Genomic DNA, 24,411 nt, shown 5'->3' with positions numbered 1-24,411 from the left:
TGCCATAGAGCAAACACTGTGCTCTAGATGTGAATTGATTGTGCAAACTACTCCCATTGCTTCTCTTTTGGCTGCCATGTCACCCTGCTGACTCACCACTGAGTTTTAAGTCTACAATTACTATCTAGCTAAGTAGTCCAGGAAGGAAGGATGGGAATATGTAGGCTCCAAGCAGCATTCTCTCTGATTTTTAAAAATGTTAATTGATATTTTTTATATTTCATACATATTCACTTCTTCAAACACTTACCCTCTTATAGAAATCGTCTTTATAACAAAGAACAGTTTAAGCAGAACCAGCTGAAAACAGCAAGCAGGGGGTAACAAAGACAGAATTTCACACCCATACCTTAATTGTTCATTTATAGGGTCACAGAGCAAGAATTGCCAGGGACCTTAGAGGGTCTCTACTAATATGCTACTTCCATTTTATGAGGCCCTAGGAGTTTGAACCCAGGTCCTCTCATTCCATAACTATTTCCACCAAAAAGAAGGACATACGTTTCATTATTGTTAATGCAATAACATTAAATATTTTGCATTACATTACATATATTATTATTTTCATTATATATCATTAAAATTAAATTTAATCTGATTTCTAATGTCTTAATATTGTTTCATTTACATTATTTATGGTATTATCCTAATTAAACTTCCCTTCATTCTGTATCAGTTAATAAAAAAATTTCCATATTTTTATGAATTTCCTCATATTGATTTTTATTCTCCCACATTTATATGCCATATTTTGTCTACCCATTCAGTGAGTACTCTCATTTTTCTTTGGTCTTTTGTTACTACAAGAAAATGCTCCTATGAATAGTTTACGTGCCACTTATTTTTGAAGGATGTGTAGGAAAACAGCCTTTTCAAATGCTGCCTTTTATGTCACAAAGATTGATGTTAAGTTGACCTCTTCAGAACATTAATGACCTTACTAATTCAGTTAAAGTAGTAGATGACAGAAGAACTATTGTATCCATGAATCCTATGCTTCTATTATTTCATCTTAAGATTGTGTATGCTTCTTTTGGGGGTGGGGCCAACATCACATTCGCTCAAATAAAGTTGGAGATGAATGTTTGAATCTTAAATGTAAACAATTGTCAAAGTTTTCTTCAACCTATACTTGTACAACTGATTTTTGGATAAAATTTTAATCTAAATGCAAGGCTTAACATTTATTTATGTTAATATTTCATATTGTTGGTTTCAACCAGCTCTGTAGCCTGGTGAAAAAGTTTTCATCTCAGGTTTATCATCTCTAGGTATTAGCTCCTCCTCCTGGTTTTGGGGCATGGAAGAAATTTGTTTGGGGAAGAATTCTTTAACCCAAAGGAATAAAAATATAAAAATTCTATTTGTCTCTACTATGCCTTATTTTGTTACTAGAAAATTAATCTAAACATACTGCAATATTGGATTTGTAGGCAAGGACAGAGAGGTACGGTTCACATATTGTCTCTTCAATTTCTTTTTGTGATAGCGGTAGTAATTTTATAGGAATTATATATTTAGAACTGGAAGGAATTGTAGAGGCATCTATTCAAAGGACCTCATTTTTATAGCTACGGAAACTGAAAAGTTAAGTGACTTGCCAGGGTCCTATTGATTATCAGTTCCCTTTCAAATTTTGAGTAAGTAGGAATTGCCACTACTGTTAGCCTACAAAAAAAACTTAGGATTTAAATTGTTAGGTTTTACCAAGCAAAATAAACTGCTTGATTACTCCCCAATCTTGTTTTTGGGAGGAAAGGAGAATTTATTAATAGACTTCTAATAACTTATCAGTGCTAATTCTTGAAATATATAACTTGTTTTTTTTTTTAAAAGACAGCCCTGGGGCAGCTAGGTGGCACAGTGGACTAAAGCACTGGCCCTGGATTCAGGAGGACCTGAGTTCAAATCCAGCCTCAGACACATTGGCCCCCACCAAAAGAAAGAAAGAAATATAAAAGTTGTGGTTTTCAGTTTGTTAGGATTAAAAGTTTACTCTGTGTTCTTTTTGTTTGTTTTTGTTTTTGCAGGACAGTGAGGGTTAAGTGACTTGCTCAGGGTCATACAGCTAGTAAGTGTCAAGTGTCTGAGGCCAGATTTTAATTCAGGTCCTCCTGAAATCCAGGGCTGGTGCCACCTAGCTGCCCTACTCTTATGTTCTTACTGTGGTATTAGGTTATAGCTGTTTTGAGAAGGAGGGTCAGTTAACTTCAGGAAAGCTAAATATGATTTGATATATTGTAAAATTACTTGCTTTCCTCAGTTAAAACTTGTTCATCTTTTGATTTGGTTATTTTAGTCTACAATTAGAGAAAAGCAAATGCCACACACATTTTTAATAACATGTTATTTCTAGATTTACCCTAAAAGATAATTGTAAAAAGTATGATGAAGTGTGGGATCCTTCTCCTGAAGAAATAATTTCAACTGAAACAAATAACTCAAATTCTTTTGGTTACAAAACTTCTGGAGGATCAGGATATACAATTACTTCATAACAAGGGGAAATTCCTGTGCAGATCTCTAATGTTGTGTCTCCAGAGAAGATTTATGTGGCAACAGCTGTCAGCAGAGACCCTACTTAATAGGTACAACAGTGTATTTAACATAGAATCACCTATGGGATAAAGAAATAATTTGTATTTTCTATACTTTAATTGACAAAAAAATGAAGTAATGAAACATATCTGAGTAGCAAAGGAATTCTCTGCCAGAGTCTGTTATTAAAAAGAACTACCAAAGCTAAATATGTTAACCTTATATATAGTTTACAGGAAAAGATGACAACAGCTTATGGAAAACTCAAAATGTGAGCCAGTTATGGTGGGAAATTAATAAGTATTGTGCTGTTCAGATGGCTGAGATAAAACAGTGGCGAAGAGGCCAGATCATCAAGATAATTTCAGCAACATTGGTAGAGGTAAATGTTTCATTAGTGAGTCATGATCTCTCTTGCAAATATATTTCTAGTGAGTGATTTAAATTTCCTGTAGTATTGCATGTTTACAAGATTTCCTTGATTTTTTTGTTTCATCACATATATCCAACTTTTGTGAAACTTTTACAAAAAGCTTTTACGTTTTGACATCAAGTATATTTTTTTCTGTAGGTCATGCTTTATGACTTTGGTATTAAAGTAACAGTAAATGTTGACTGCCTAAGAAAACTTGAAGAAAATCTGAAGACAACAAGAAGACTAGCTTTGGAATGTTCTCTTGTTGATATAAGGTAGCCTGTTTCTAAAATTACTATTAAAAATTAATTTATATTTTTAAATACTTCGTACTTGATTTTTCTGTTTTGGTATTGCATAAAATAATAGATTGATAATTGGAAAGAACCTTTGAACTCATCTAGGTGGACTCTTTCATTTTATGGATAACTAAAACTTAAAAAGTTTATAACTTGCTCAAGACTCTTGCCAGCATTCTTATTTTGTAAATATTTAATCTATGTAAATTAAAACCATTCAAAATTTTGGAGAACTTTAAGAACAAATTTAGAAGATGAATACAGAAAAATATAGTTTTAAAATCAATTGCTCAACATTTATTAAGCACCTACTATATGTTTAACATACTATAATAAAATCATATACTATATACAGGTGATACAAAAACAGGTAAAAGATAGTCCTTCCTCAAGGAGCTTACACTCTAATGGGGGAGACAACATGCAAATAAATATATGCAGACAAGCTATATACAGTATAGATAAGAAATAATCAACAGAGAGAGAGAAGCATTTAACAAAAACTTCAGCTCTAACAAACATTAATCTACTAGTTGTAAGGTACTATGCTCTAAGCCCTGGAATACAGTCAGAACAGCAAAATGCCTATATGTACAATGGGCTTATATTCTGCTAATGCTTTTGAGGAGAAAAAAAATCTCATTCAAGTAATGAGAACTGATTTGCTTTGCCAAACTGTAAACTAAAAAATTCTTAAAAGAGGAATTCGAAAACTGTATTGGACAGCAGCAGTACATAAATCCTTAGGTACAAGTTTTGAAGGATAATTCTAAAGTGTAGGTAAGCTAGGTACACTTAACTTAAAATTCAGTATTGTTATTTGAAGGTTACATTTCTTCTATTCTTTTTCTTTTTCTTTTTTATTTTAGAGACCAACTGGTGGAAGTGACAAGTGGACAGCAACAGCTTGTGACTGTCTTTCATTTTACCTCACTGGAGCTGTAGCATCTATAATCATACAGGTCTATAGCAACTGAAAGAAATATGAACATTATTTATATTTTGGTCAGGAAATATTTACAATTTAACATTATAGAGAAAGAAATGAAACTTCAGTTATTTGTAAATGTTATTTTTCATTTTTTCAAAAAGAATAAGTTTCTAAAATGCTGTATTCTTCAGTTAGCAACTTAAATAATAAATGTAGAATAGATGCTATTTGGGATTACTTTGCCTAAGTCTCATGCAAATCTGGTGTACCTAATCAGGCTTAATTTCTAACAGAAGAATATTACCCAACACATTGTAGAATGACCATAAAACATTCAGTTAAAATACATACAGTAACTTATTTATCTTGTGGCATGGTAAGAGAACTTTCTGAATTTTTAAAAAATAATTCTGCCTTTCAACTCTTCCAAATGCCAGTTAACTCCATTTTTTTTTAATTTGGGGGGGGCGGGGCAATGGGGGTTAAGTGACTTGCCCAGGGTCACACAGCTAAGTAAGTGTTAAGTTTCTGAGGCTGGATTTGAACTCAGGTACTCCTGAATCCAGGGCTGGTGCTTAATCCACTGCGCCACCTAGCCACCCCCCGTTTTTTAAAAATTTTAAAACCTACCATCTATTGGATTAATGGTGTTAGAACTCTTTGGTTTGGTTTGGTTTGGTTTGGTTTTTTGGTTGGGCACTGAGGGTGAAGTGATTTGCCCAAGGTCACACAGTGAGTAAGTGTCAAGTGTCTGAGGTCAAATTTGAAATCGGGTCCTTCTGAATCCAGGGCCAGTGCTCTATCTGCTGTGCCACCTAGCTGCCCCCTGTGTTAGAAACTCTAAATGGTTCTTACTCTCCTGTTCTTTAGAGGGAAAATTTACCTCTTTTGAACTTAGATCACTTCTGTGACTTCCAACATACTAGAAAGAAGATAGACAGGTGTGTGTCTTTAGATGTAGTTCTTGGCCTTTTTGAAGAATAATTGGCATATCAGAGGTTTATTTGTTTTTTATTCAGACCTGTGATTTCATTAGTGTGCGCAAGTTCTGATATAGAAACATTCACTGTTAATACAGATTGACAAATTTACCTGTAATTTCTAGTCTTAGAGAATTGCCGGGGGCACTGAGAGGTTAAGTAATTTGCCCTATGGTCACACAGCTATTAGATGTCAGGCACTGGACTTGAACTCGGGTCTTCCTGATTTTAAGCCTAGCCTCCATCTACTGCATAGGTCACCTCTCAGAAGTTTAAATAGCTTGAGGAAAAATTAGTTTGTAGCCTCCAAGTTGCCATGAACATAGGAGAATAGAGAAACTTAACAGCTTATGGTTTATATCTTGGAATTTTTTCCTCTTCTTTTTAGGGTTTAGGTTTCTAATTTCTTGGTAGTAAATTTATATTCTTGGAATTTTTACCAGTGTTTGAAGCTTTCCTGGCAAACAGTTAAAGAAACATGCTGCCCAATGACTCTTAATACCTGTTATTAAGGGATTCTAATACCAGTGCTTTTTTCTGTAAACTTTACTTAATCTGGGGTGTACAAAACAGATATTAACAACTTTATGATGGCACCAAAAATGTCTCTTGTTTGGAAAAAATGTACCTTTTTTCATCTTTGTTACACACAGCTTGCCTAACATCTTGTGACTTTGAGTGTAGCCCTTTCTGGTATGTTAAATTATAAGATAGTGATAAAGGGGGACAAAAAACTTGTCGTCAGTATAATTGTCTGTAAGAAAACCAGCTCCATGATTTCTCTGATCTTATGTTCTAGGAAAACCAAACAACATGGCCACTGCCTGTGAAAATTTTATGCAGAGATGAAAAAGGACAATGTATTGATATTTCTAACTATCTGATTAAAAAGGGTTTGGCTTTGAGGAAAAGAAGGTATGGAAGTTTGTGGGAGGCGGTTAATGTTATGATAGAAACATTTCCTAAAATTTCCTTTCTTATCTTTTAATTTCTTATATGTACTTGGATGTGCAGTATTTTATATATGTGTTATATATGTTACATAAAAAGTTGTATTGCATATGCCTCATATTTTAGAATAAACCATATTAGTAGATTGATTATAAACCAAATCTTGAGCCATGAAGAAACTTCATTCTGAACTGAATATTATTCTTCAATTCAGCACTCTCAGTAATTTCAGCTTATCACAGAGTTCTCTGCCCGGTAGACACTCATCATTTCTATGATGAGTTCAATTGAATAGTCTCCACTACCATATTTATTCACATAACATCCCTTCTTTTCCCTAATATTTTCATTCTAAAATCATCTCCATGATCTCCAGAAAGGGATTAGAAGTATCTCTGCTTAAATAGAAGAATGCTTTAAATGAAGAATTACAATGGATACTCAGTATGTGCAGGAGAAATATGGATAGGGAAGAGGAGCATAGTGATATTTGCTTTTATGATTTCCTTTTAAAGTATCATGTTTAGGGTTTAAGGACCTTTCTTATAAATAAAGTATGTCCACTGGCTGCTCATAATTCATTTGTTGCCACAGTGGCTCTCCATCCCAGACAAGATGGGAGGGAGTCAGTTCTCTATGTATAGAGAAGGAGAAGACTATGTGTAATTTAAGATTCTAAAGGTGGATTCTAATCTGTTCCCCCAGTTTTGGGGGAAACTGACTAAAATCACTGATAAAACGAGTTCAGGTTTTTAAGGGTTTATTGAAAAATAGAAAGAAAAAGATTGAGAACAGAATTCCAACAGCCTGGCATTCCTATCTTTCCTCATCTTTCCTGTGAAGTCCTCTGCCGCCCCCACCACCATCAAGTCAAGAACCCAAAAAGAGAGAGAGCTCTCCGCACAGGCCCTCTTTCCTCCTTCCTGTCTCCTCCCAGAAAATAGGAGGCTCCTCAAGTTGATTGGTTGGTAGCCTTGATAGACAGCACCCATGAGCAAACATCACTTCCTGATGCCAAGGAAAAGCCACATGGCCTTGCCCTCTGAGGCATTTTCCTCATGGTGGAGCTTTCCTATAGTAAGTCTCCAGTAGGTGGCATCATTCCAATCATTACAACTAAATATTGAATTATTCTTCCTCCAGCTGAGTGGTTGTTGCTACTCTAACTTAACTTTTTGCCTCTTCTGACTGAAACCAAGATCATTCGATTTGATGCAAAAAAAGGTCTTAGAAAAATTGAGTTAAAGAAAAAGTAATCAGAAGTTACTGTTTAAATCTGTTTGTTCATGATGTCACTTCAGTTCCTTTCTCAAGGGGGGAAGGGGAAGTTGAGGAAGAAATTATATGGGAATTTTTTTTAATCTTCTTTAAATTTTGGGTGGGAGAAGTCATTTTAGGCAGCAAGTACAAAAGTAAATTCATGGGGTTTGTTATTTCATGTATTCTATTTATTTCCCCAAGTAGAATACAAACTTCAGAGAGGAATTCTTTCATTTTATAACCCCAGTATAACTATATGGTTTATCTGCACACAATATATACATAGTCCTTACTTACTAATTCATTGATTTATATAGTCTTAAAAAGTAGCCCTGCAGAAATCACTTCTTGGACCAAAACTTTAAAATTGGGGAAAACTTTTTACTTCATATAATTGACATGGGGGTTAACAGTTTAAGTTTAAAAGGCTTTCGAAGTCTCAGAAAATGCCACATGATGCAAAATAATAGAGCATAGTAGAATAAGTGAAATTGTTCTGGTGGTTGAATCAGTATTATGCTAATGATTTAAATAGTTTTATTATGACTGAATCAGTAACTATGCCAGTTACAGTTCATTTGGCATATTGTCACATAAAAACATGTTTAAAATTTTGATTTATCTGTAGATTTTTTGTGTGTATATTTTCTATACCTTTATATTTATGCTGTTTTACTCACAGTTAAATAAACTATTTTTTGGACCTTACAGAGTTGACAAAATTAATAAAAGTGATTCACTCTCTGAGAAGATTCTTGACATCCCTATGGAACAAGAGAGTCTGGGATTGGCTAAGTATACCACATCTCCTTTTGAACCCAACAAGGTTAATGTTATTATCAGTGAACACAAGGTATCTGACATAAAGAAGACAGTGCTTGACCCAAGAACCGGGGGATGTTACAAACCACCAGTTATTCCTAACATGAAAGTATTTGAGGCAGTAGTAAGCTGCATTGGTGATGATGGAACTATATATGTGGTACCAAAATCATCAGGTAAGGCAAATACGGAATACTAAGCTCTCACTTTAAAGGTCATGGATTTAGATTTCATCACTTTAGTTTTAACCATTTATTGTTTTTAACCAGTTTATAAGTATACTTTACACTTGGATGTAATTAGATGTTAAAATGCAATTTCGGGGCAGCTAGGTGGCGCAGTGGATAGAGCACCGGTCCTGGATTCAGGAGTACCTGAGTTCAAATCTGGCCTCAGACACTTAACACTTACTAGCTGTATGACCGTGGGCAAGTCACTTAACCCCAATTGCCTCACTAAAAAAAAAATTCAGTTTCAAATACAAACACTTAGAAATGTGTTATTTATCATTTTATTATTCACAGAATCCTTTCTTGCATATAGTATTATCTTCTACTTGTATTATGTAGCCTTAATTTATCCACTTTGACCAGAGTCTGAATACTTTTTTAAACTTTAAATTTACTTCTTTAAGGGAATGATCTCTATTAGCATGTTTTTCTTGGTTCTATAAAAATGTATATAATTAGCAAGTTAATTATCTCAATTGTCTTTGTTATATTGAGATATCTTTGTAACAAAGGACTTAATTAAAATTAAAATAATTTGCTGTTTTTGTTAGGTATAATTTCATATATGTATTTATACATGTACATATGTGTTTAGGATAACGGGGAAATACAACATTTAAAATTGTAGCTAAACTATTCTCCAAAGTGTAAAACATCATGATACTATGAAATGTCATCATTTTTTCCACTGTCCTTTATATCAAAGCTTTCTTTCAACTTTTTTCTCTCACCATTGCTTTCTGCTAATTTATGAGGCAATACTGCTCGTAATTTTCTGCCATTCTTCTACATAAGATTTTACTTGTGAATTTATGTTCCAAACCACTGTTGACAGGCTTCCTTATCTTTCTACTTGGCAAGTTAGTCAAATATTTGCTCACTAAAGCAATTTTTTAGATTCTTTTGATCTCATTGTTATCGTAATTGATCTACATGGGTTAAATTTCTATATGAACTGGTCATAATTGCTGTTGATTTCCTTGATTACACCCATTTCTCATTTTTAGCAATAGTTTAAATAAAAAGCATCTTCATTGTATGCCATGTCTTTTCATGTTTATTCTTCTAGCTTTGCATTCATTTTTATCTTAACTCTAACAGGTCTTATAGTCTGGCTACATTGTTGAATCAGCAGTGACTTCCCCATCACTAACAAGTATTTAGTATCTATTAAAATGTAATCATATTTATTTTTATGATATTTTATTCGCTGTTGTTCATGGCCAGTATTTTCTGGTTCTTTATAAATCTACAACTATTTGGCTTCGCTTATTTATTATTTGCTTTCTTGAACCATATTTTCCAACTTTTTAAAAGATTGTCAGGGCAGCTAGGTGGTACAGTGGATAGAGCACCAGCTGTGGAGTCAGGAGGACCTGAGTTCAAATCCGGCCCCAGACACTTAACAGTTACTAGCTGTGTGACCCTAGGCAAGTCACTTAACCCCAATTGCCTCACCCAAAAAAAAAAAAAAAAGATTGTCAGCTTTACCTACTTTTTGCATTGAAGTTACCAAGTATCAAAATATAAATTGATTGAATTAGGGAAATCTTAACAAAATCTCAGGATAACTAGGTGGCACAGTGGATAGCATGCTGATTCTGGAGACCAGAAGACTCATCTTCCTGAGTTCAAATCTGGCCTCAAACACTAGCTGTGTGACCCTGGGCAAGTCACTTAACCCTGTTTGTCTCAGTTTCCTCATCTGTAAAATGAGCAGGAAAAGGAATTGGCAAAGCACTCCAGTGTCTTTGCCAAGAAAACCCCAAATGGAGTCACAAAGAGTTAGATGCCTGGAAAATGACTAAACAGCAACAAAAGAAGTTCTTAGAGGAACTTCTTCATCCTCTGTAACAGATATTGGCACAGAAGCTGCAGTTCTCATGGTAGCCTTTTTTGCAAATGTGAGTCATGAACACTGAAGTACAAGAAGACCAGATATCCCAAGAAGTGTTTCTTATTACCCTTAGATACACGATAAAAACAATTCTACCAGCTCCTTCATTTGCCCCTCTAAAGAAAAGACAGACTATCCTTCCATTAAACTGTAACTTCCTTTTTTCTATGTTTGAGAAGGTCGTCAAGGTTGTCATAATTGATACAGTTCTGGGCCAGCTAGGTGGCGCTGTGGAGCACCGGCCCTGGACTCAGGAGTACCTGATAACTAGGTGGCACAGTGGATAGCATGCTGGTTCTGGAGACCAGAAGACTCATCTTCCTGAGTTCAAATCCGGCCTCAGACACTTAACACTAACTAGCTGTGTGACCCTGGGCAAGTCACTTAACCCCAATTGCCTCACTAAAAAAAAAAAAGATACAGTTCTGTTCTGGCAGAGTATGTTGACAACCTGGTTGCTGGAAAAGGAACTCCCATTTATTAGTATTAGTAGGAATAGCTAAGTTAGTGCTTACAGGTGTTTTTTAAATTGTCTTAATTCTTAGTATTGTCTACCCACTTTTTCTCTACTCTGCCACAGTCATCACAGAATTGGAAAGTGGTGTTATAGCCTTGAGAGCCATGTGGTATCACTCTTGGTTTCACAGGTTGCCATGATTATAAGAGAGACATTGTGTGTCCATACCTCACAAGCAGGAGCAACTAGGTAACTCAATGATAAAGCACTGGCCCTGGAACCAAGAGGACCTGAGTTCAAATCCCACTTCAGACATTGACTAGCTGTGTTACCCTGGGCAAGTCACTTGGCCCTGCTTGCCTTAAAACAGCTGGGGCCAGGGACATCTTCAGTCATCCTGATTTATATCTTGCCCATGGACCCAGATGGCTTTGGAGGAGAGAGTGAGGTTGTAGTGAGCTTGCACAGCCCTCCCTCACTTAAATCCAATTCAGTGCATCACAGAACTTTACTCCTTGGGATAAATCAACAAGCATAAATGTGACATTGTCTGGGGTGGATTAATACAGTAGGGATATGTCCTAGAGTACACTGGGGACACAGAGCAGTTTGGGAAAATATTCAACTAGCCAAACAACATTTAGTCAACACTTAACTATGTGCCAGTCATTGAGTTGAGTGTTAAGGGTATAAAAACAATTGTATGACACTCATTCGTGGCTTCCTGGTTTTAATTGGGTTTAAGGCACTTGCAAAATTCAAGTCACACAGGAGTTTTTGTTATTGTGAATAAGGAAACTGTTGTCAAGCACATCTTGGGGATTTTGGCAGCCCTGACACCTCAGAAGGCATTCAGGAAAGCCGACTGATTTAAGAAGTCTTAGAGTTGGTGCAGCTAGTTGGCATGGTGGATAAAGCACTGGCTCTGGAGTCAGGAGGACCTGAGTTCAAATCTGGCCTCAGACACTTAACACTAGCAGTGTGACCCTGGGCAAATCACTTAACCCCAATTGCCTCACCAAAAACAAAAAACAAAACAAATAAAAAGGTATGATTTTTAAAAAAAAGAAGTCTTAGAGTTGAAAACTAAAATGAAGGCCCAGACAGCTTCAAATAATGATGTCTAGAAGGAAATTTCTAATGTCGTTGAGTTGCTGGCCCCTGCAGTTCTTCCCCAGTGGCAGAAAGATGAATTCAGAGAGTCTTAGCACACTCAAAAGGTCACAAATGACTTGGACAGAGCCAACAAAGCCAGGCTTCAGAAAAGGGGGGTAGCTAAAATCAGCTCATTGAAAATCAACCTAGTCAACATCTGATCATCGTGGAAATGGATTGGCCAACGCCCTGAATGAAACCCCGAAGCTTTTTAAGAGACATTCTCCTGAGACTGTACTGTGTACTTCACTGGAGATAAAGAAACTGGCAAGGTGATTTGCCAATGCCAAGTCCTCAGAATGCAGACAACAGGGCCCAAAATAGCAGCAATAGCAAGACTTGTGGCAAAGATGTATCAGCACAAACAATACTGTGTTCTGCCTGCAGGAAGCTCTAAAACTCACCACATCTTTTGCCTACCTTTGGCTAGGAGGCCTGAAGAACCAAGTACAGGTAGCCTCCTGAAAGCAGTTCCTGCTTTTGTGGATCGGTCATCTGTGTCACCTGGAAAATAGATCTTGATTCACCACAGTGGCATTTGAATGCTCCAGATAATTTTAACTAGTCCCTTCTGTTTCAGTAATCATCCCCTAGCAATAACTGAGCCATAATGTTCCTATCTCAGTGTTGAACTCAATTGAGCCTTGAGCCTTGTACATTGTAGTATATATGCCCGAAACTTCTACTTCCATCCAGAATCCTTGGCTAAGTTGCTGATGTCTCATCCATCCTTCTTCCTCTTACAACATCCAGACTGCTTAACACAGGTTATGTAAGCAAATGAAGATCACCTCAGATTAGAAATGGGAAGTGCTATACCAGAATTAAAGGACCACATATAATGCAAAAAAAAAATTATGTGGCCAGCCTACAAGTGATAAACTTGCAGCTGAGCTTAGTAAAACATCTTCAAGGACAGCTAGGTGGCACAGTGGATAAAGTACTGACCCTGGATTCAGGAAAACCTGAGTTCAAATATGGCATCAGACACTTGACACTAGCTTGTGTGATCATGGGCAAGTCACATAACCTTTATTGCCCCACCCAAAAAAAAAAAAAAAGAAAAATTATCTTCACAAAACAGATATGATCTGTTGCTAGAAACATATTTGAAGTCTTTGAATCATTGTAAAAACATTTCACATCCTATACTCTCAAAACATAATCTTTGAGAATCCACACTTCCCAATCCAATTATACATCTTTACCATTACATATTGACTCTGATATGCAAAATATTCAAAATGTTATTGTGCTAATTGTTTGAATCAGCATGTTTATTGATTGACCATAATAAGATATTAATTTGATAGGACAATAGACTGTCTTAAAAGTTCTCTTCCAAAAAGGTATCTCCTATACATGTATCAAAATTAAAGAAGATTCTTTGCAAACTCCAACAACACAAAGATTATCTTGTTTAGCCCTCTCAATATCAATATCAACTAAAGCATGAAACAGAGACAAACTTGCCAAATGTGTTTGCCACTGTCATGGAAGAGAGCATTCCTCATTATTATTATTATTAATATTATTATTATCCACTTGATGGCATTTACTCAGAGCCTCCAAAATGAGATGCATAATCACTCAAAAGATTTGCACCTACCTATCCATAGGGAAAACCATGGAATTTGCCAGTTGCTTAGACTAATACATATTGTATAGACCAAAGCTGCTTTTGTGGGGGGGAGGGGACAATGAGGGTTAAGTGACTTGCCCAGGGTCACACAGCTAGTAAGTGTCAAGTGTCTGAGGCCAGATTTGAACTCAAGTTCTTCTGACTCCAGGGCCAGTGCTATATCCACTGTGCCATCTAGCTGCCCCCTAGACCAAAGCATCTTAAACTGTGGGTCACAACCCCATATGGGGTTGCATAAGTGAATGTGGGGGTTGTGAAAGTTTTGTCAAGAGTAAAAGGTTTTATATATACCTATTTTATATACCTATATACCCGGGGTTGCATAAAAATTTCTTGGGCAAGAAAGGGTAATAAGTGGCAAAAGTTTAAGAAGCCCTGGTGTAGACAGTCTGTAGAACCTGTTAATCACTTTATGGTTATATCTTGTATTCTTAGTATGAAATGGCTTCTTGGGTCATAGCTAGCTTTCTGTGGGTTTGTGTTCCTAACTGGTACCAGCTACCTCCACCAACCACCACAGTGGGGAGCTAGGGATCTTCCTCTCTCCCCACCTCCCCTTCCCTAAACTGTAGATGGGAAGACATAAGGCAGACCAGCAGCACCATCTGCTGCCAAGTTATACAGTTCCCGATAAGCACAGGACATCTACTCTCACTTGGAAACTGATTCCCCCATTCATCACTCTCTCTGTTAGACCTAATTCTTGGTTAGGGAACATGTTGTGCCAATATTCCCCAAAGCCCTTGGAGCCTTGTTAACTCCCCTACTACTTTTCCTGCCTAAGGATAACTTGATGTTTTCATCTGCCATGAACTGAATGTAATCATGAACCCTCTTAAATACATTGTCTCCGTAATTGAGATGTGAGCTCCATAAGAGTAGCAATTATCTTAATATTCTATTTGTTTTAGAAGCATTTAGAGAGTACGGTATATCATGTACTGTATAAGTACTTGCACATAGTAAGCATTTAAATGCTTTTCTATTCCCTTTAATGCTTTATTTTTTGAAAACAGTACAGTTCATAATCTTTAGTCATCATCTGTCATAGATGAGTTGTATTCTAATTAAGTATCTTCCATGTGTCTGCTTAGCTTGGAGTTCAGTTGTTTCCTTGGTAAAGGCAGTTTTTGAGATCCTCATCATAGCGGCATTTTGCATCAATTTGATTTTTTCTTTTTTTTTGTTTTGTTTTTGTTTTGTGGGGCAATGGGGGTTAAGTGACTTGCCCAGGGTCACACAGCTAGTAAGTGTCAAGTGTCTGAGGCCAGATTTGAACTCAGGTCCTCCTGAATCCAGAACCAGTGCTTTATCCACTGTGCCAACCTAGCTGCCCCTGATTTTTTCTAAAAAGCTATGATCTGTAGAAATCTTTTCATTTATTATCCATTTTTCAGAGTCAACAGTTTTCTTAAATAGGTCTAGTTGGGGCTGAGTGAATACTGTGTCTTTTTATGTTCTAATTCGTGTGTATTGTGGCTTTTTCTTTAATTTATTTAGACTAAACAAATTAGTATTTAGTCTGATTGGACAGAAGTAGCTAAATCAAAAATGACTCCCAGTTTGGTAGGCATTTGTTAAAGCAAAATTTTTTTGTCTTTCTGTTTGGTCTACTGAGTGGCCAGCATTTCCCACTGTCTTGAAAAAAGTATTCTTGTTTTATGGGCACATCTCAGGCCCTTTTTATTTGTTTATCTCAAATTATATTTTTTGCCATTTTCTCCTGTGCTTTGAAATCACCAAGAATTGAAGGACCTTGTTAAACTTTTCATGTCCCTCCTTTTAAAACATATTGGTCTATGGACTGAAACTATCTTCATATGTTCGTTTTCACTTGTGCTTTTCATGAGCACTACAGGGCTCTATGACTGAGAGTTCTGTGAAATAACTCCTTTCACCTTCAGGCACCAGATGAAATTTAATTCCACTAACTCTTTTATCCAGTCCTCCTGGAAGACCATTTTGCTAATACTTAGTTACAAATATTTTTGTTTCTTTTTTTGTCATTTATAGAAAAAATGTCAGTACTAACATAGTTAAGTTCTTCCAGTAGTATATCTGCTCCTTGGTCATTGGACAAAGATCTGATGGTTTAGAGTACCAGCAGTTAAATGCATGTTTCTACAAATTATTTCATTCTTATCATGTTCCCATGTCTAATATTCTGCCATAATCATTAAGAATCAGAAGTAGGCCACAGAAGTCTGGCAGTCATTTTGTATTTTCATTTTTGATATTTACTATGACCAAACAGTTTTTTAATCTAATGCCCAAACTGCTAATGATGAACATCTCTAAATTTCCTTATACTTGTCCTCTCAGGTTAGGCCCTGGTCATCCCTGGATCTTTACTTAAAAGTTCCATTTTGGTATTCGCTGCCTGAGTTTGTACTCTACAGACATACCTGAGAACCTAGGGTCATTATCATGCCACAGTGAGACATCAAAGTAGGATTTCTGTGGGGGGAAAATTATGAATAGTGTGTGTGCATTCGTTTTTGGTCCCAAACTATAATTTCATCCTAATTCCAAAGTTAAACCATCTGTCAGCTACGCTGTGCACTGCCTTTTACTGCATTATTATTCCTGTATATTTATTATGAAAATACTCTTTGGGATAATTAGTGGTTAACAGATTGTCTAACAAGATTTTGTTATATGCCTGTGTCCCCAAGATTGTGTTGCATTTTGGTGTCATACAAAAAATAACATGTATTATGTTTTACTTAGCTGGTCTTGATCCATCATGCCTAAACTGAACTGGTTAATCTAGTATTTATTAATTTACATTTAGTAATTCTTACATAATCATGTAACATACTCTTCAATTCTCAAAACACACTTTTTCTTTTCTTTTTTTTTCTTTTTTTTTGTCTGGGGCATTGAGGGTTAAGTGTCTCAGGTCAGATTTGAACTTAGGTCCTCCTGAATCTAGGGTGGGTGATTTATCCACTGTGCCACCTAGCTGCCCCCTCAAAGCACTCTTCTAAGTATAATCTGATAATATAAGATTCCTAAGTATTTAATATACATACAGATAATGATTGCTACTGTTTAAAGTACTTAGTAGAGATTGACTGAACAAGTTGGGTGAAATTCTAAGGGTATAGGAGCTAACTTTTAAAGGTCTAGTTACTGTTTCATGGCATTTTAATATAATCAATCGCATTATAAAGTGATGATTTTATGTACATTAAAAATTAAGATTGAAATAATTTTCCTAAGGTTTGTGTGTTATAAATTTCCTCAGAACTTGAGCTCAGAAAATTGATGGATGAAATTCAGAGTAACTTTAAGTGTCTGGGTCTTTTGGAGCCATATTGCTGGAAAAAAGGAGAACCTTGTGCAGTAAGAGGATCAGATACTGTGTGGTATCGAGGTAAAGTTATGGAAGTTGTTGGTGGAACTATCAGGGTAAGTCTGTTCTTTGGTGACAGATTTAGAGTCATTCTAAAGTATTAGTCATTTTAAAGCATATATTAATTTTTTATTTTAAACATTTAAATTGTGTCTTTTGAGAATATTTTTCTTTTTAATTATATCATTTCCTGAGGACATACACCAAGGGAAAGCCAATCTGAATTGTTGACCCTTTATATTTAAGGGACTTTTCTTTTTTTCACTATGTTAACCTCATTAGTCCTAGAGCCATTCAAATCTACATTTTTATAATTTGGAGCAAAGTTCTGTCTGTGGTATAAATTTGAAATTATTTACATTATTTAAACATAATAGATAGGAAATCCCTTAGGAGAATTTAGCTTTGGGTGGGTTAAAATGGAAAAAGGCATTAAAACTAACAATAATAAATAATTCCTTCTTGGAGCACTAGTTTATCTCAAGTCTGAGCCAGTAAGTCTAATGTTTTTAAGTTTGTCAGGGCTTCACAGAAAAATATACAAATCTACAAGTCAAATAATTTTCACTCTCAGCGTTGCTGTGTTTAAAGATCTTTATAGATAATGCAAAGTCCTGCCCAAATAAAATCTTTATTAAATTACTATGCATTTTATGTTAGTGATAGAGATGGGAACCAGGCCTATGATTCTGTTGTTTTGAGGAACTCCCAAAGGAGGAAATTTCCTTGACCATTGCATACTAGCACTTTCTCTATAAGTGGAAGGGGGAAGGGTAGAGATCTCATTAGGCACTGTGTTAAGCATTCTATAATTATTATCTCATTCAACCCCCAAAACAACCTACCTGGGGGGGGGTAGGTGCTATTGTTATCCCTATGGGGAAATTGAAACAAACGGAAGTTACTTGCCATGGGTCACAGAGCTAATAAGTGTTTGAGGCTAGATTTGAACTCAGGCCTTCATGACTACAGATCAAGCACTATATTCACTGAGTCCCTCTATCTTAGAGTTGCCTACATCACTGAAAGTTTAAGGGACATGTTCATGGCCATGCAGCCTGTATGTGTTACAGACTAGACTTAAACCCAGCTCTCCTGCCGAAACCCAGCTCTCTCTACTATCCCATTCTGCCTCTCAAATTTTATATTAGTTGAGACCAAATTAATTAGGATTGAACTGCTTTGTTTTCCTCACTTAAATATTTAAATTTGGTTTAACATTAAAATAACCGATATTCTTTAGGCAGCCAAATCTCTTGCATTTTTTTTCCCTTTTTAGGTTTGTTTATTGGGGTGGATTGTTTTTATTTTTTGCTTTTGCTGTTATTTGGACAGAACCTATAATGTATAATGAGCTTTTGTTAATTTTGAGTGGATCAAGAGGTAAAAATTCCCCTAAAAGTATTTGATTCCTTTTTCTTTAAACATTAATATTTAAAATAAAAATTTTTGAGCCAGAAGGAAACTTAAAATGAATAGTGTCTAACCCCCTCATTTTATAGGTGAGAAAACGTGTTTAGGGAGGTGGTGACATGATGATATACACAACGTATCAGTGACAGATATGAAACTGGGAACTAGGACTCCTTCCAATTTGTGTTTATTAAAGTATACCATATCACTCTCGTTTTAATTTAAGCTTTTCACAAATGTACTTTGAGTAACCATTCTATTGACCACAGAGTGCCTAGTTTTGCCCTTTGTGGTGACATTGTACAAAGAAGCCATGGTCCCCACGCCTGGGAAATTTAAAATAAAATAAGAAAAAGCCAAGAAGCAGTCAGTATGTACAATTACATATGTGGGCTTATAACAATTTCATGACAAAGTTTGGGTACTTTTTCCTGCGCGGTTTTTCAAATCATAGTAACTGTATCTTTTAGGAATGATTACTATAGTTCTTATTTAACATTGAGGTATATAAAATCCTCTACCAATTACTTTGTGACACAATTCATTTTTGATGCAGGTACAATATTTAGACCATGGATATACTGAGAAGATCCCACAGTGTCATCTTTACCCAATTGTATTATATGCCGATAGACCCCAGTTTTGTATTCCATGTGAGCTGTATAATACTGTGCCTGTAAGTAATTTGTTGCTCTGTCAATGTAATAATCTAGATAATCCTTTCTGGCATGATAATCAAATGCTCAATGTGTAAGATGCAATGTTATCCATGACTCACTTCCCTAAGGAGCTCTTACTATGCTCAATATTACAAATAAATATACTAAGATAATTACACAGCTAGAAACATTAGAGGTCCTATTTTACATTTCGATTTGTTTTGCTTTTGGTGTCCTTTGTTTTTATGCCTGGAAGATTTGAAGTTTATACTACTGGGGAGAAGAGTTAGATCTAAGGGAAACGAAGATCCTTCTATGTTCCTCCTGATAAAATGTTAGGTATAGACTTTGATTTGCCATGAGATGTTTTTCTTTGGTTTTAAGGGATAACTCAAGAAGTTTTAAGCCAGCCAATGTGTTTTTTCCTTTTTGTGTTTCAACATAATGGAATTGTGTTTGCTGAACATGTTTCTTATTATTTCTGTTACACAATTGACTAATTAAATTTTAGGAGGATTGATTTCATAGAGGTATTAGGTAGGATTTAATCAAATCACATTAGATTACTTCAGGCAGAAGAATTTTGCAACATAAGTATAGAAGAAAGGCATCATGCTATAAAATACTTGACTCAAAGTTAGGAAAAACTGGGAGTCAGGAAAACTTAAGTTTAAATCCCACCTCTGTCCATACTAGCTATGTGACCCTGGGCAACTTTCTAAAAACATAAATTGTAGACAAATTACAGAATTCGTTATACCAGTGAAATCACAGTCATAAACCAAAATGCAGTGATAATTACCCTTATAAGTTTTTTGGAACATTATCTCAAAGCAATTTCATTATGATTCTCTGGTTTTCATATATATATATGGTTTCTTGCTCTGAATGTTGTTTTAACTTTGTTAATGGAAAATAACAGATTTTTATCCAAATTAGATTGGAAATTCCTGGCAGCCAGATGCAGTAGAACTCCTTCAAGAACTACTACCGAAAAGAGAGGTGGAAATTCATAACATGGTAATTTGTATTAATTTTTTTTAATTAATAAAGTATTTTATTTTTCCCGTTACATGTAAAGATAGTTCTCAACTTTTGTCTATACAAGCTTTACAATTTCAGATTTTTCTCCCTCTCTCCGCCCTCCCCTAGACAGCAGGTAATCTGATATAGGTTATTTATATATATACATATATATATATATATATATATATATATATACACATAATAACATTAATCCTATTTCTGCATTAGTCATGTTATAAGAGTAAAAATCAGAGCAATGATGAAAAACCTCAAAATAGAAAAAAACAACAGCATCAAAAACAAAAGAAATAGTATGGTTCATTTAGCATCTATACTCCGCAATTCTTTTTTTTTTTTTTCCCCTTGGATTTGGAGATCCGCTTCTATCACGAGTTCCCTGGAACTCTTCTATGCCATTGCATTGGTGAGAAGAATATAGTCCATCACAGTAGATCAACACTCAATGTTGATGATACTGTGTACAATGTTCTTCTGGTTCTGCTCATCTCACTCATCATCAGCTCACGTAAGACCCTCCAGGTTTCTCTGAACTCCTCCTGCTCATCATTTCTTACAGCACAATAGTATTCCATTGTATTCATATACCACAACTTGTCCAGCCATTCCCCAATTGATGGGCACCCCCCTCAACTTCCAATTCCTTGCCATCACGTAAAGATTTGTATTAATTTTTAAGCAGTTATGTATATTGACATGTCATAATAACTCCTTAAAAGAATTAGAGGGAATAACTAATATCTAAAGCTAGATCTTTAAAGTGATAAACATATTTGTATATGTATACACAAGTGTATAATTGATATTTATATGAAAGGAGATAAACTTAATTCTAAAATTTTAAATAAGCTTAATTTTAGGATATGTGAAGTTTTTTAAAGGTCACACAAAGTATTTATAAGCTTAAGGATTCTTTTGCTAAATATTTACTTCATTTTAATTTATGGTATGCAGCAGCATTACGTCCTGTCACAGGAAGCTGTTGGTATATCAGCAATAACACTAGATTTGGATTTAAAGGACTTAGGTTGGAAATCTGGCTGAGCCATTTAATACCATTGTGAACTTGAGCAATTCTTTTGATCCTTCTGGGCTTTACTAAGAGGCAACATGCAAGCTTTTAAAAAAGAGGATCCTTCCTCCAAAGAGACATCCTTATACCTACAAAGACAAAACAACAACAACAAATTTATAAGAACTCACTATTTGACAAAAGCTGCCAGGAGAATTGGAAAATAGTACCACAGAAACTAGGCATAAACCAACATCTTATACCATATACCAAAATAAGGTCAAAATAATGTCAAAATTGGTACATAATGTAGAAATAAAAGATGATACCACAGGCAAATTAGAAGAGGAAGTAATAGTCTACCTGTCAGATCTATGGAATGGGGAAGAACTGAGGACCAAACACGAGATAGATTATGAAATGCAAAATAGATCATTTTGAGTACATTAAATTTGAAAGGTTTTGTACAAACAAAACCAATGCAACCAAGATTAGAAGGAAAGCAGAAAGCTGGGAAATAATTTTTATAGCCAGTGTTTATGATAAAGGCTTCATTTTCAAATATGTAGAGAACTGAATCAAATTTATAAGAATACAAGTCATTCCCCAATTGAGAAATGGTCAAAGATATGGACAGACAGTTTTCAGATGAAGAGTAACATATGTAAATGCTGAATGAGTGGTACAAGACTGCAAAAGAGGAAACTTAGGTTTCTGGGCATCAGAAAAAATGTCAAGGAAAAGGTAGAGAAGTTTAGCTGGCCTTTAGACAAGAGTAAGATTTTCACTGTAGCTTATCCTGGAAACAGTATTTAATTTGGCCAAAATGGAAGTGCAGGGTAATAATGAAAGGAATGTGGCAGAGGCAAGAATTTGTGTGGATTTGAATGCCAGACTAAGGATCTTAGTCTTACAGAGAACCTGAGAAACCATTGAATCATTTTTTTAAATAGGGAAATAGCATCAAAACGCTAAATTAGAAAATTAACTTAGTTCTGTGGGAAGAATTGATGGGGGCAAGAGACTTATTGCAGTGCTCTAGATTTGAGGTAAGAGCAGAATAGAGACAGCCACAACATAAATGAGGTCTCATGCATCTTAGTTGTTTTAGATTGCTGTTAACAAATGTGTACAGATAGGGTTTTTTTAATTTATTATCTACATATTTTGGCATTCTTTTTCTTTTTAAATTTTGAGTTTAAGATTCGTGCATATAATTTTAAGAAATTGCTATGTGATATAGTAGAGAGCACTGGAACTGGGGGTAGGGAATTTCACTCTGACATTTAATGTATGTTCCCGGGCAAGTCATTTTTCTGTGCTTCATTTTTATCTTTGAAAGGGGATAATAATACCTTACCACCAACTTCCTGGAATTATTGTGAAGAAAGTATTTTATTAACTCTAAATTATTATATGAATGATGTCATTATTACATAGGCTAATACATTATGATTAGTTCCTTAGAAGTAAAGAAAAAGTACTTTTGAAAAACTTGTGATTTAGTGCTCTGAATTGCACAGCCATACTGTTTTACAGAGGGCATAATTGTAGTTTTGTGAAATGACCATAAATGTTCAACTTTTAAATTAAATCAATATTATGTTTTGAAACTTAACTATACTCCTTAATTGTATTTAATAGGAAATACCCAAAAACCCATGGGGGAAATTATCTGTTCATCTCTATTTTGATGGAATGTCACTTTCTTATTTTATGGCACACCATAAACATTGTATATTTGAAGGTTCTGAGGAAATACTGAAAGAGGTAAGCAAGTTAACCTTTCTTTTAGCTAGAGTTAGGAAATCTCAAACTTAATCAAAATTATAAATATTGGCTAAAGTAAGTGAACTATGTTTCACAAAATTTCATGGTTCGAAGGGATCTCTGAGAGGATACTTGGAAAAGAATCTTGTCTGTAACATAGATTTGATAAGTCATCATCTAGTCTTTGCTTGAATACTGCAGTGTAGGGGAACCTACTTTTTTCTGTGACATCCATTCCACTTTAAGATAACTTGAAATTTTAGTAAATTTTTTCCTTATCCCAAACCTAAATTTCTCTCTTTGCCACTTCTACCATTGTTCCTGGTTTCTACCCTATAGGGACAAGCTGAACATGATTACTTTCCACATGACGGCCCTTTGTCCTCCTTGACTCTTCATATATTCAGTACGTCATCTCTGTGTAGCTAATCATTCGTCAAATCTGCCATTTCTACCTTCACAAAATTTTATATTTGTTCCCCTCTTTTTACTCATGCAGCAACCCCAATTCAGGCCCTTATTACTTTGACACTTGACTATCACAAGTTTCCTAATTGGCTTCCCCTTGCTTGTAGTTTCTTTCCATTCTCATTTAACCTTTACACTATTATCAAGGTGATATTTATAGACCATATGTTTGATCATATTACTCCTTTACCCAGTAAACTTGAGTGACTCCCTATTACCACTGGGATTAAATAAATAAAAATTTCTGGCCTTCAAAGTCCTTACCAACCTGTTCCTCAACCTGCTTTTTTCTGTCAGTTTATATTACTTCTCCTCCCAAAGTTACAAACCTGAATGATAAAAAGGTTAGTGGCACCGTTGATATAAATGGGAAAGTTCAGAAGTGTTAGGTTTGGAGTGGATATTGAATTGGGTTTTGGATATGTCTACCTTCTATTTTGTATAGAACAACAAGTTAATAATCAGGGCATTGGATATTAGTAAAGAGACTAGGGAAAAATAAATAAACCTGAAAGTCATCTACAGAAATAGTATCATTAACCCCATGGGAGCTGATGAGGTTAGTTGATTATATAGGGAAATGAGAATAGAGCCCAGGACAAAGTCTTGGAATAGTACAATTTGGAGGCAGAATATGGATGATGATCCAGCAAAGGAGACTTATTTAAATAAACAAAACTATTAGGTGGGTGGAAGAATAAAAGAGAGCAGTATCATAGAAGTCAAGGCAGGAGAAAGTATCCAGAGAAGAGTGGTTAGCAGAGTCAAGTGCTACAAAGAGGTTAAGAAGAATGAAGTAATTAAGAGATTACTAGTAATTTTATAGAGAACGATTTTAGTAGTAATATGGTTGGATGTCAGATTGCAAAAAGTTGGGAAGGGAGGAGAAATAGAAGCAAGAATGTCAATAGCTTTTTTAGGCATTTGGCTATGAAAGGAAGGACAGATTTAGAACAGTAGTTTTAAGAGGGGTGGTAGGGTCTAATGGGCATTTCTTTAAAGATGAAAGAAACTTCAGAATGCAGCCTGCAGAGAAAGAACCAACGGAGGTTGAAGGTTAGATACATTATAGGATTGATTGTACAGACAGTCTATCTGAGGCAGTAGGAG

General features: G+C 35.3%; 1 protein-coding gene across 1 annotated transcript in view; it reads left to right on the top strand.

Moving 5' to 3' along the window:
* The window catches only part of RNF17 (ring finger protein 17), a 123,875-nt gene that overhangs the window by 78,492 nt on the left and 20,972 nt on the right, over positions 1-24,411 (top strand). The window contains 12 exon segments of the mRNA XM_043996376.1: positions 2,357-2,568; positions 2,743-2,795; positions 2,797-2,823; positions 2,825-2,920; positions 3,110-3,228; positions 4,124-4,214; positions 5,963-6,078; positions 8,086-8,372; positions 16,828-16,991; positions 18,905-19,024; positions 19,947-20,027; positions 22,708-22,833. Of these exon segments, the coding sequence (XP_043852311.1) occupies positions 2,357-2,568; positions 2,743-2,795; positions 2,797-2,823; positions 2,825-2,920; positions 3,110-3,228; positions 4,124-4,214; positions 5,963-6,078; positions 8,086-8,372; positions 16,828-16,991; positions 18,905-19,024; positions 19,947-20,027; positions 22,708-22,833 (1,492 nt within the window).

Source organism: Dromiciops gliroides, chromosome 3, assembly GCF_019393635.1.
Source record: "Dromiciops gliroides isolate mDroGli1 chromosome 3, mDroGli1.pri, whole genome shotgun sequence".
In the NCBI taxonomy this organism is placed as follows: Eukaryota; Metazoa; Chordata; class Mammalia; order Microbiotheria; family Microbiotheriidae; genus Dromiciops; species Dromiciops gliroides.
The sequence above is the reverse complement of the archived record's forward strand: the minus strand, read 5'-3'. Positions and strand labels throughout refer to the sequence as shown.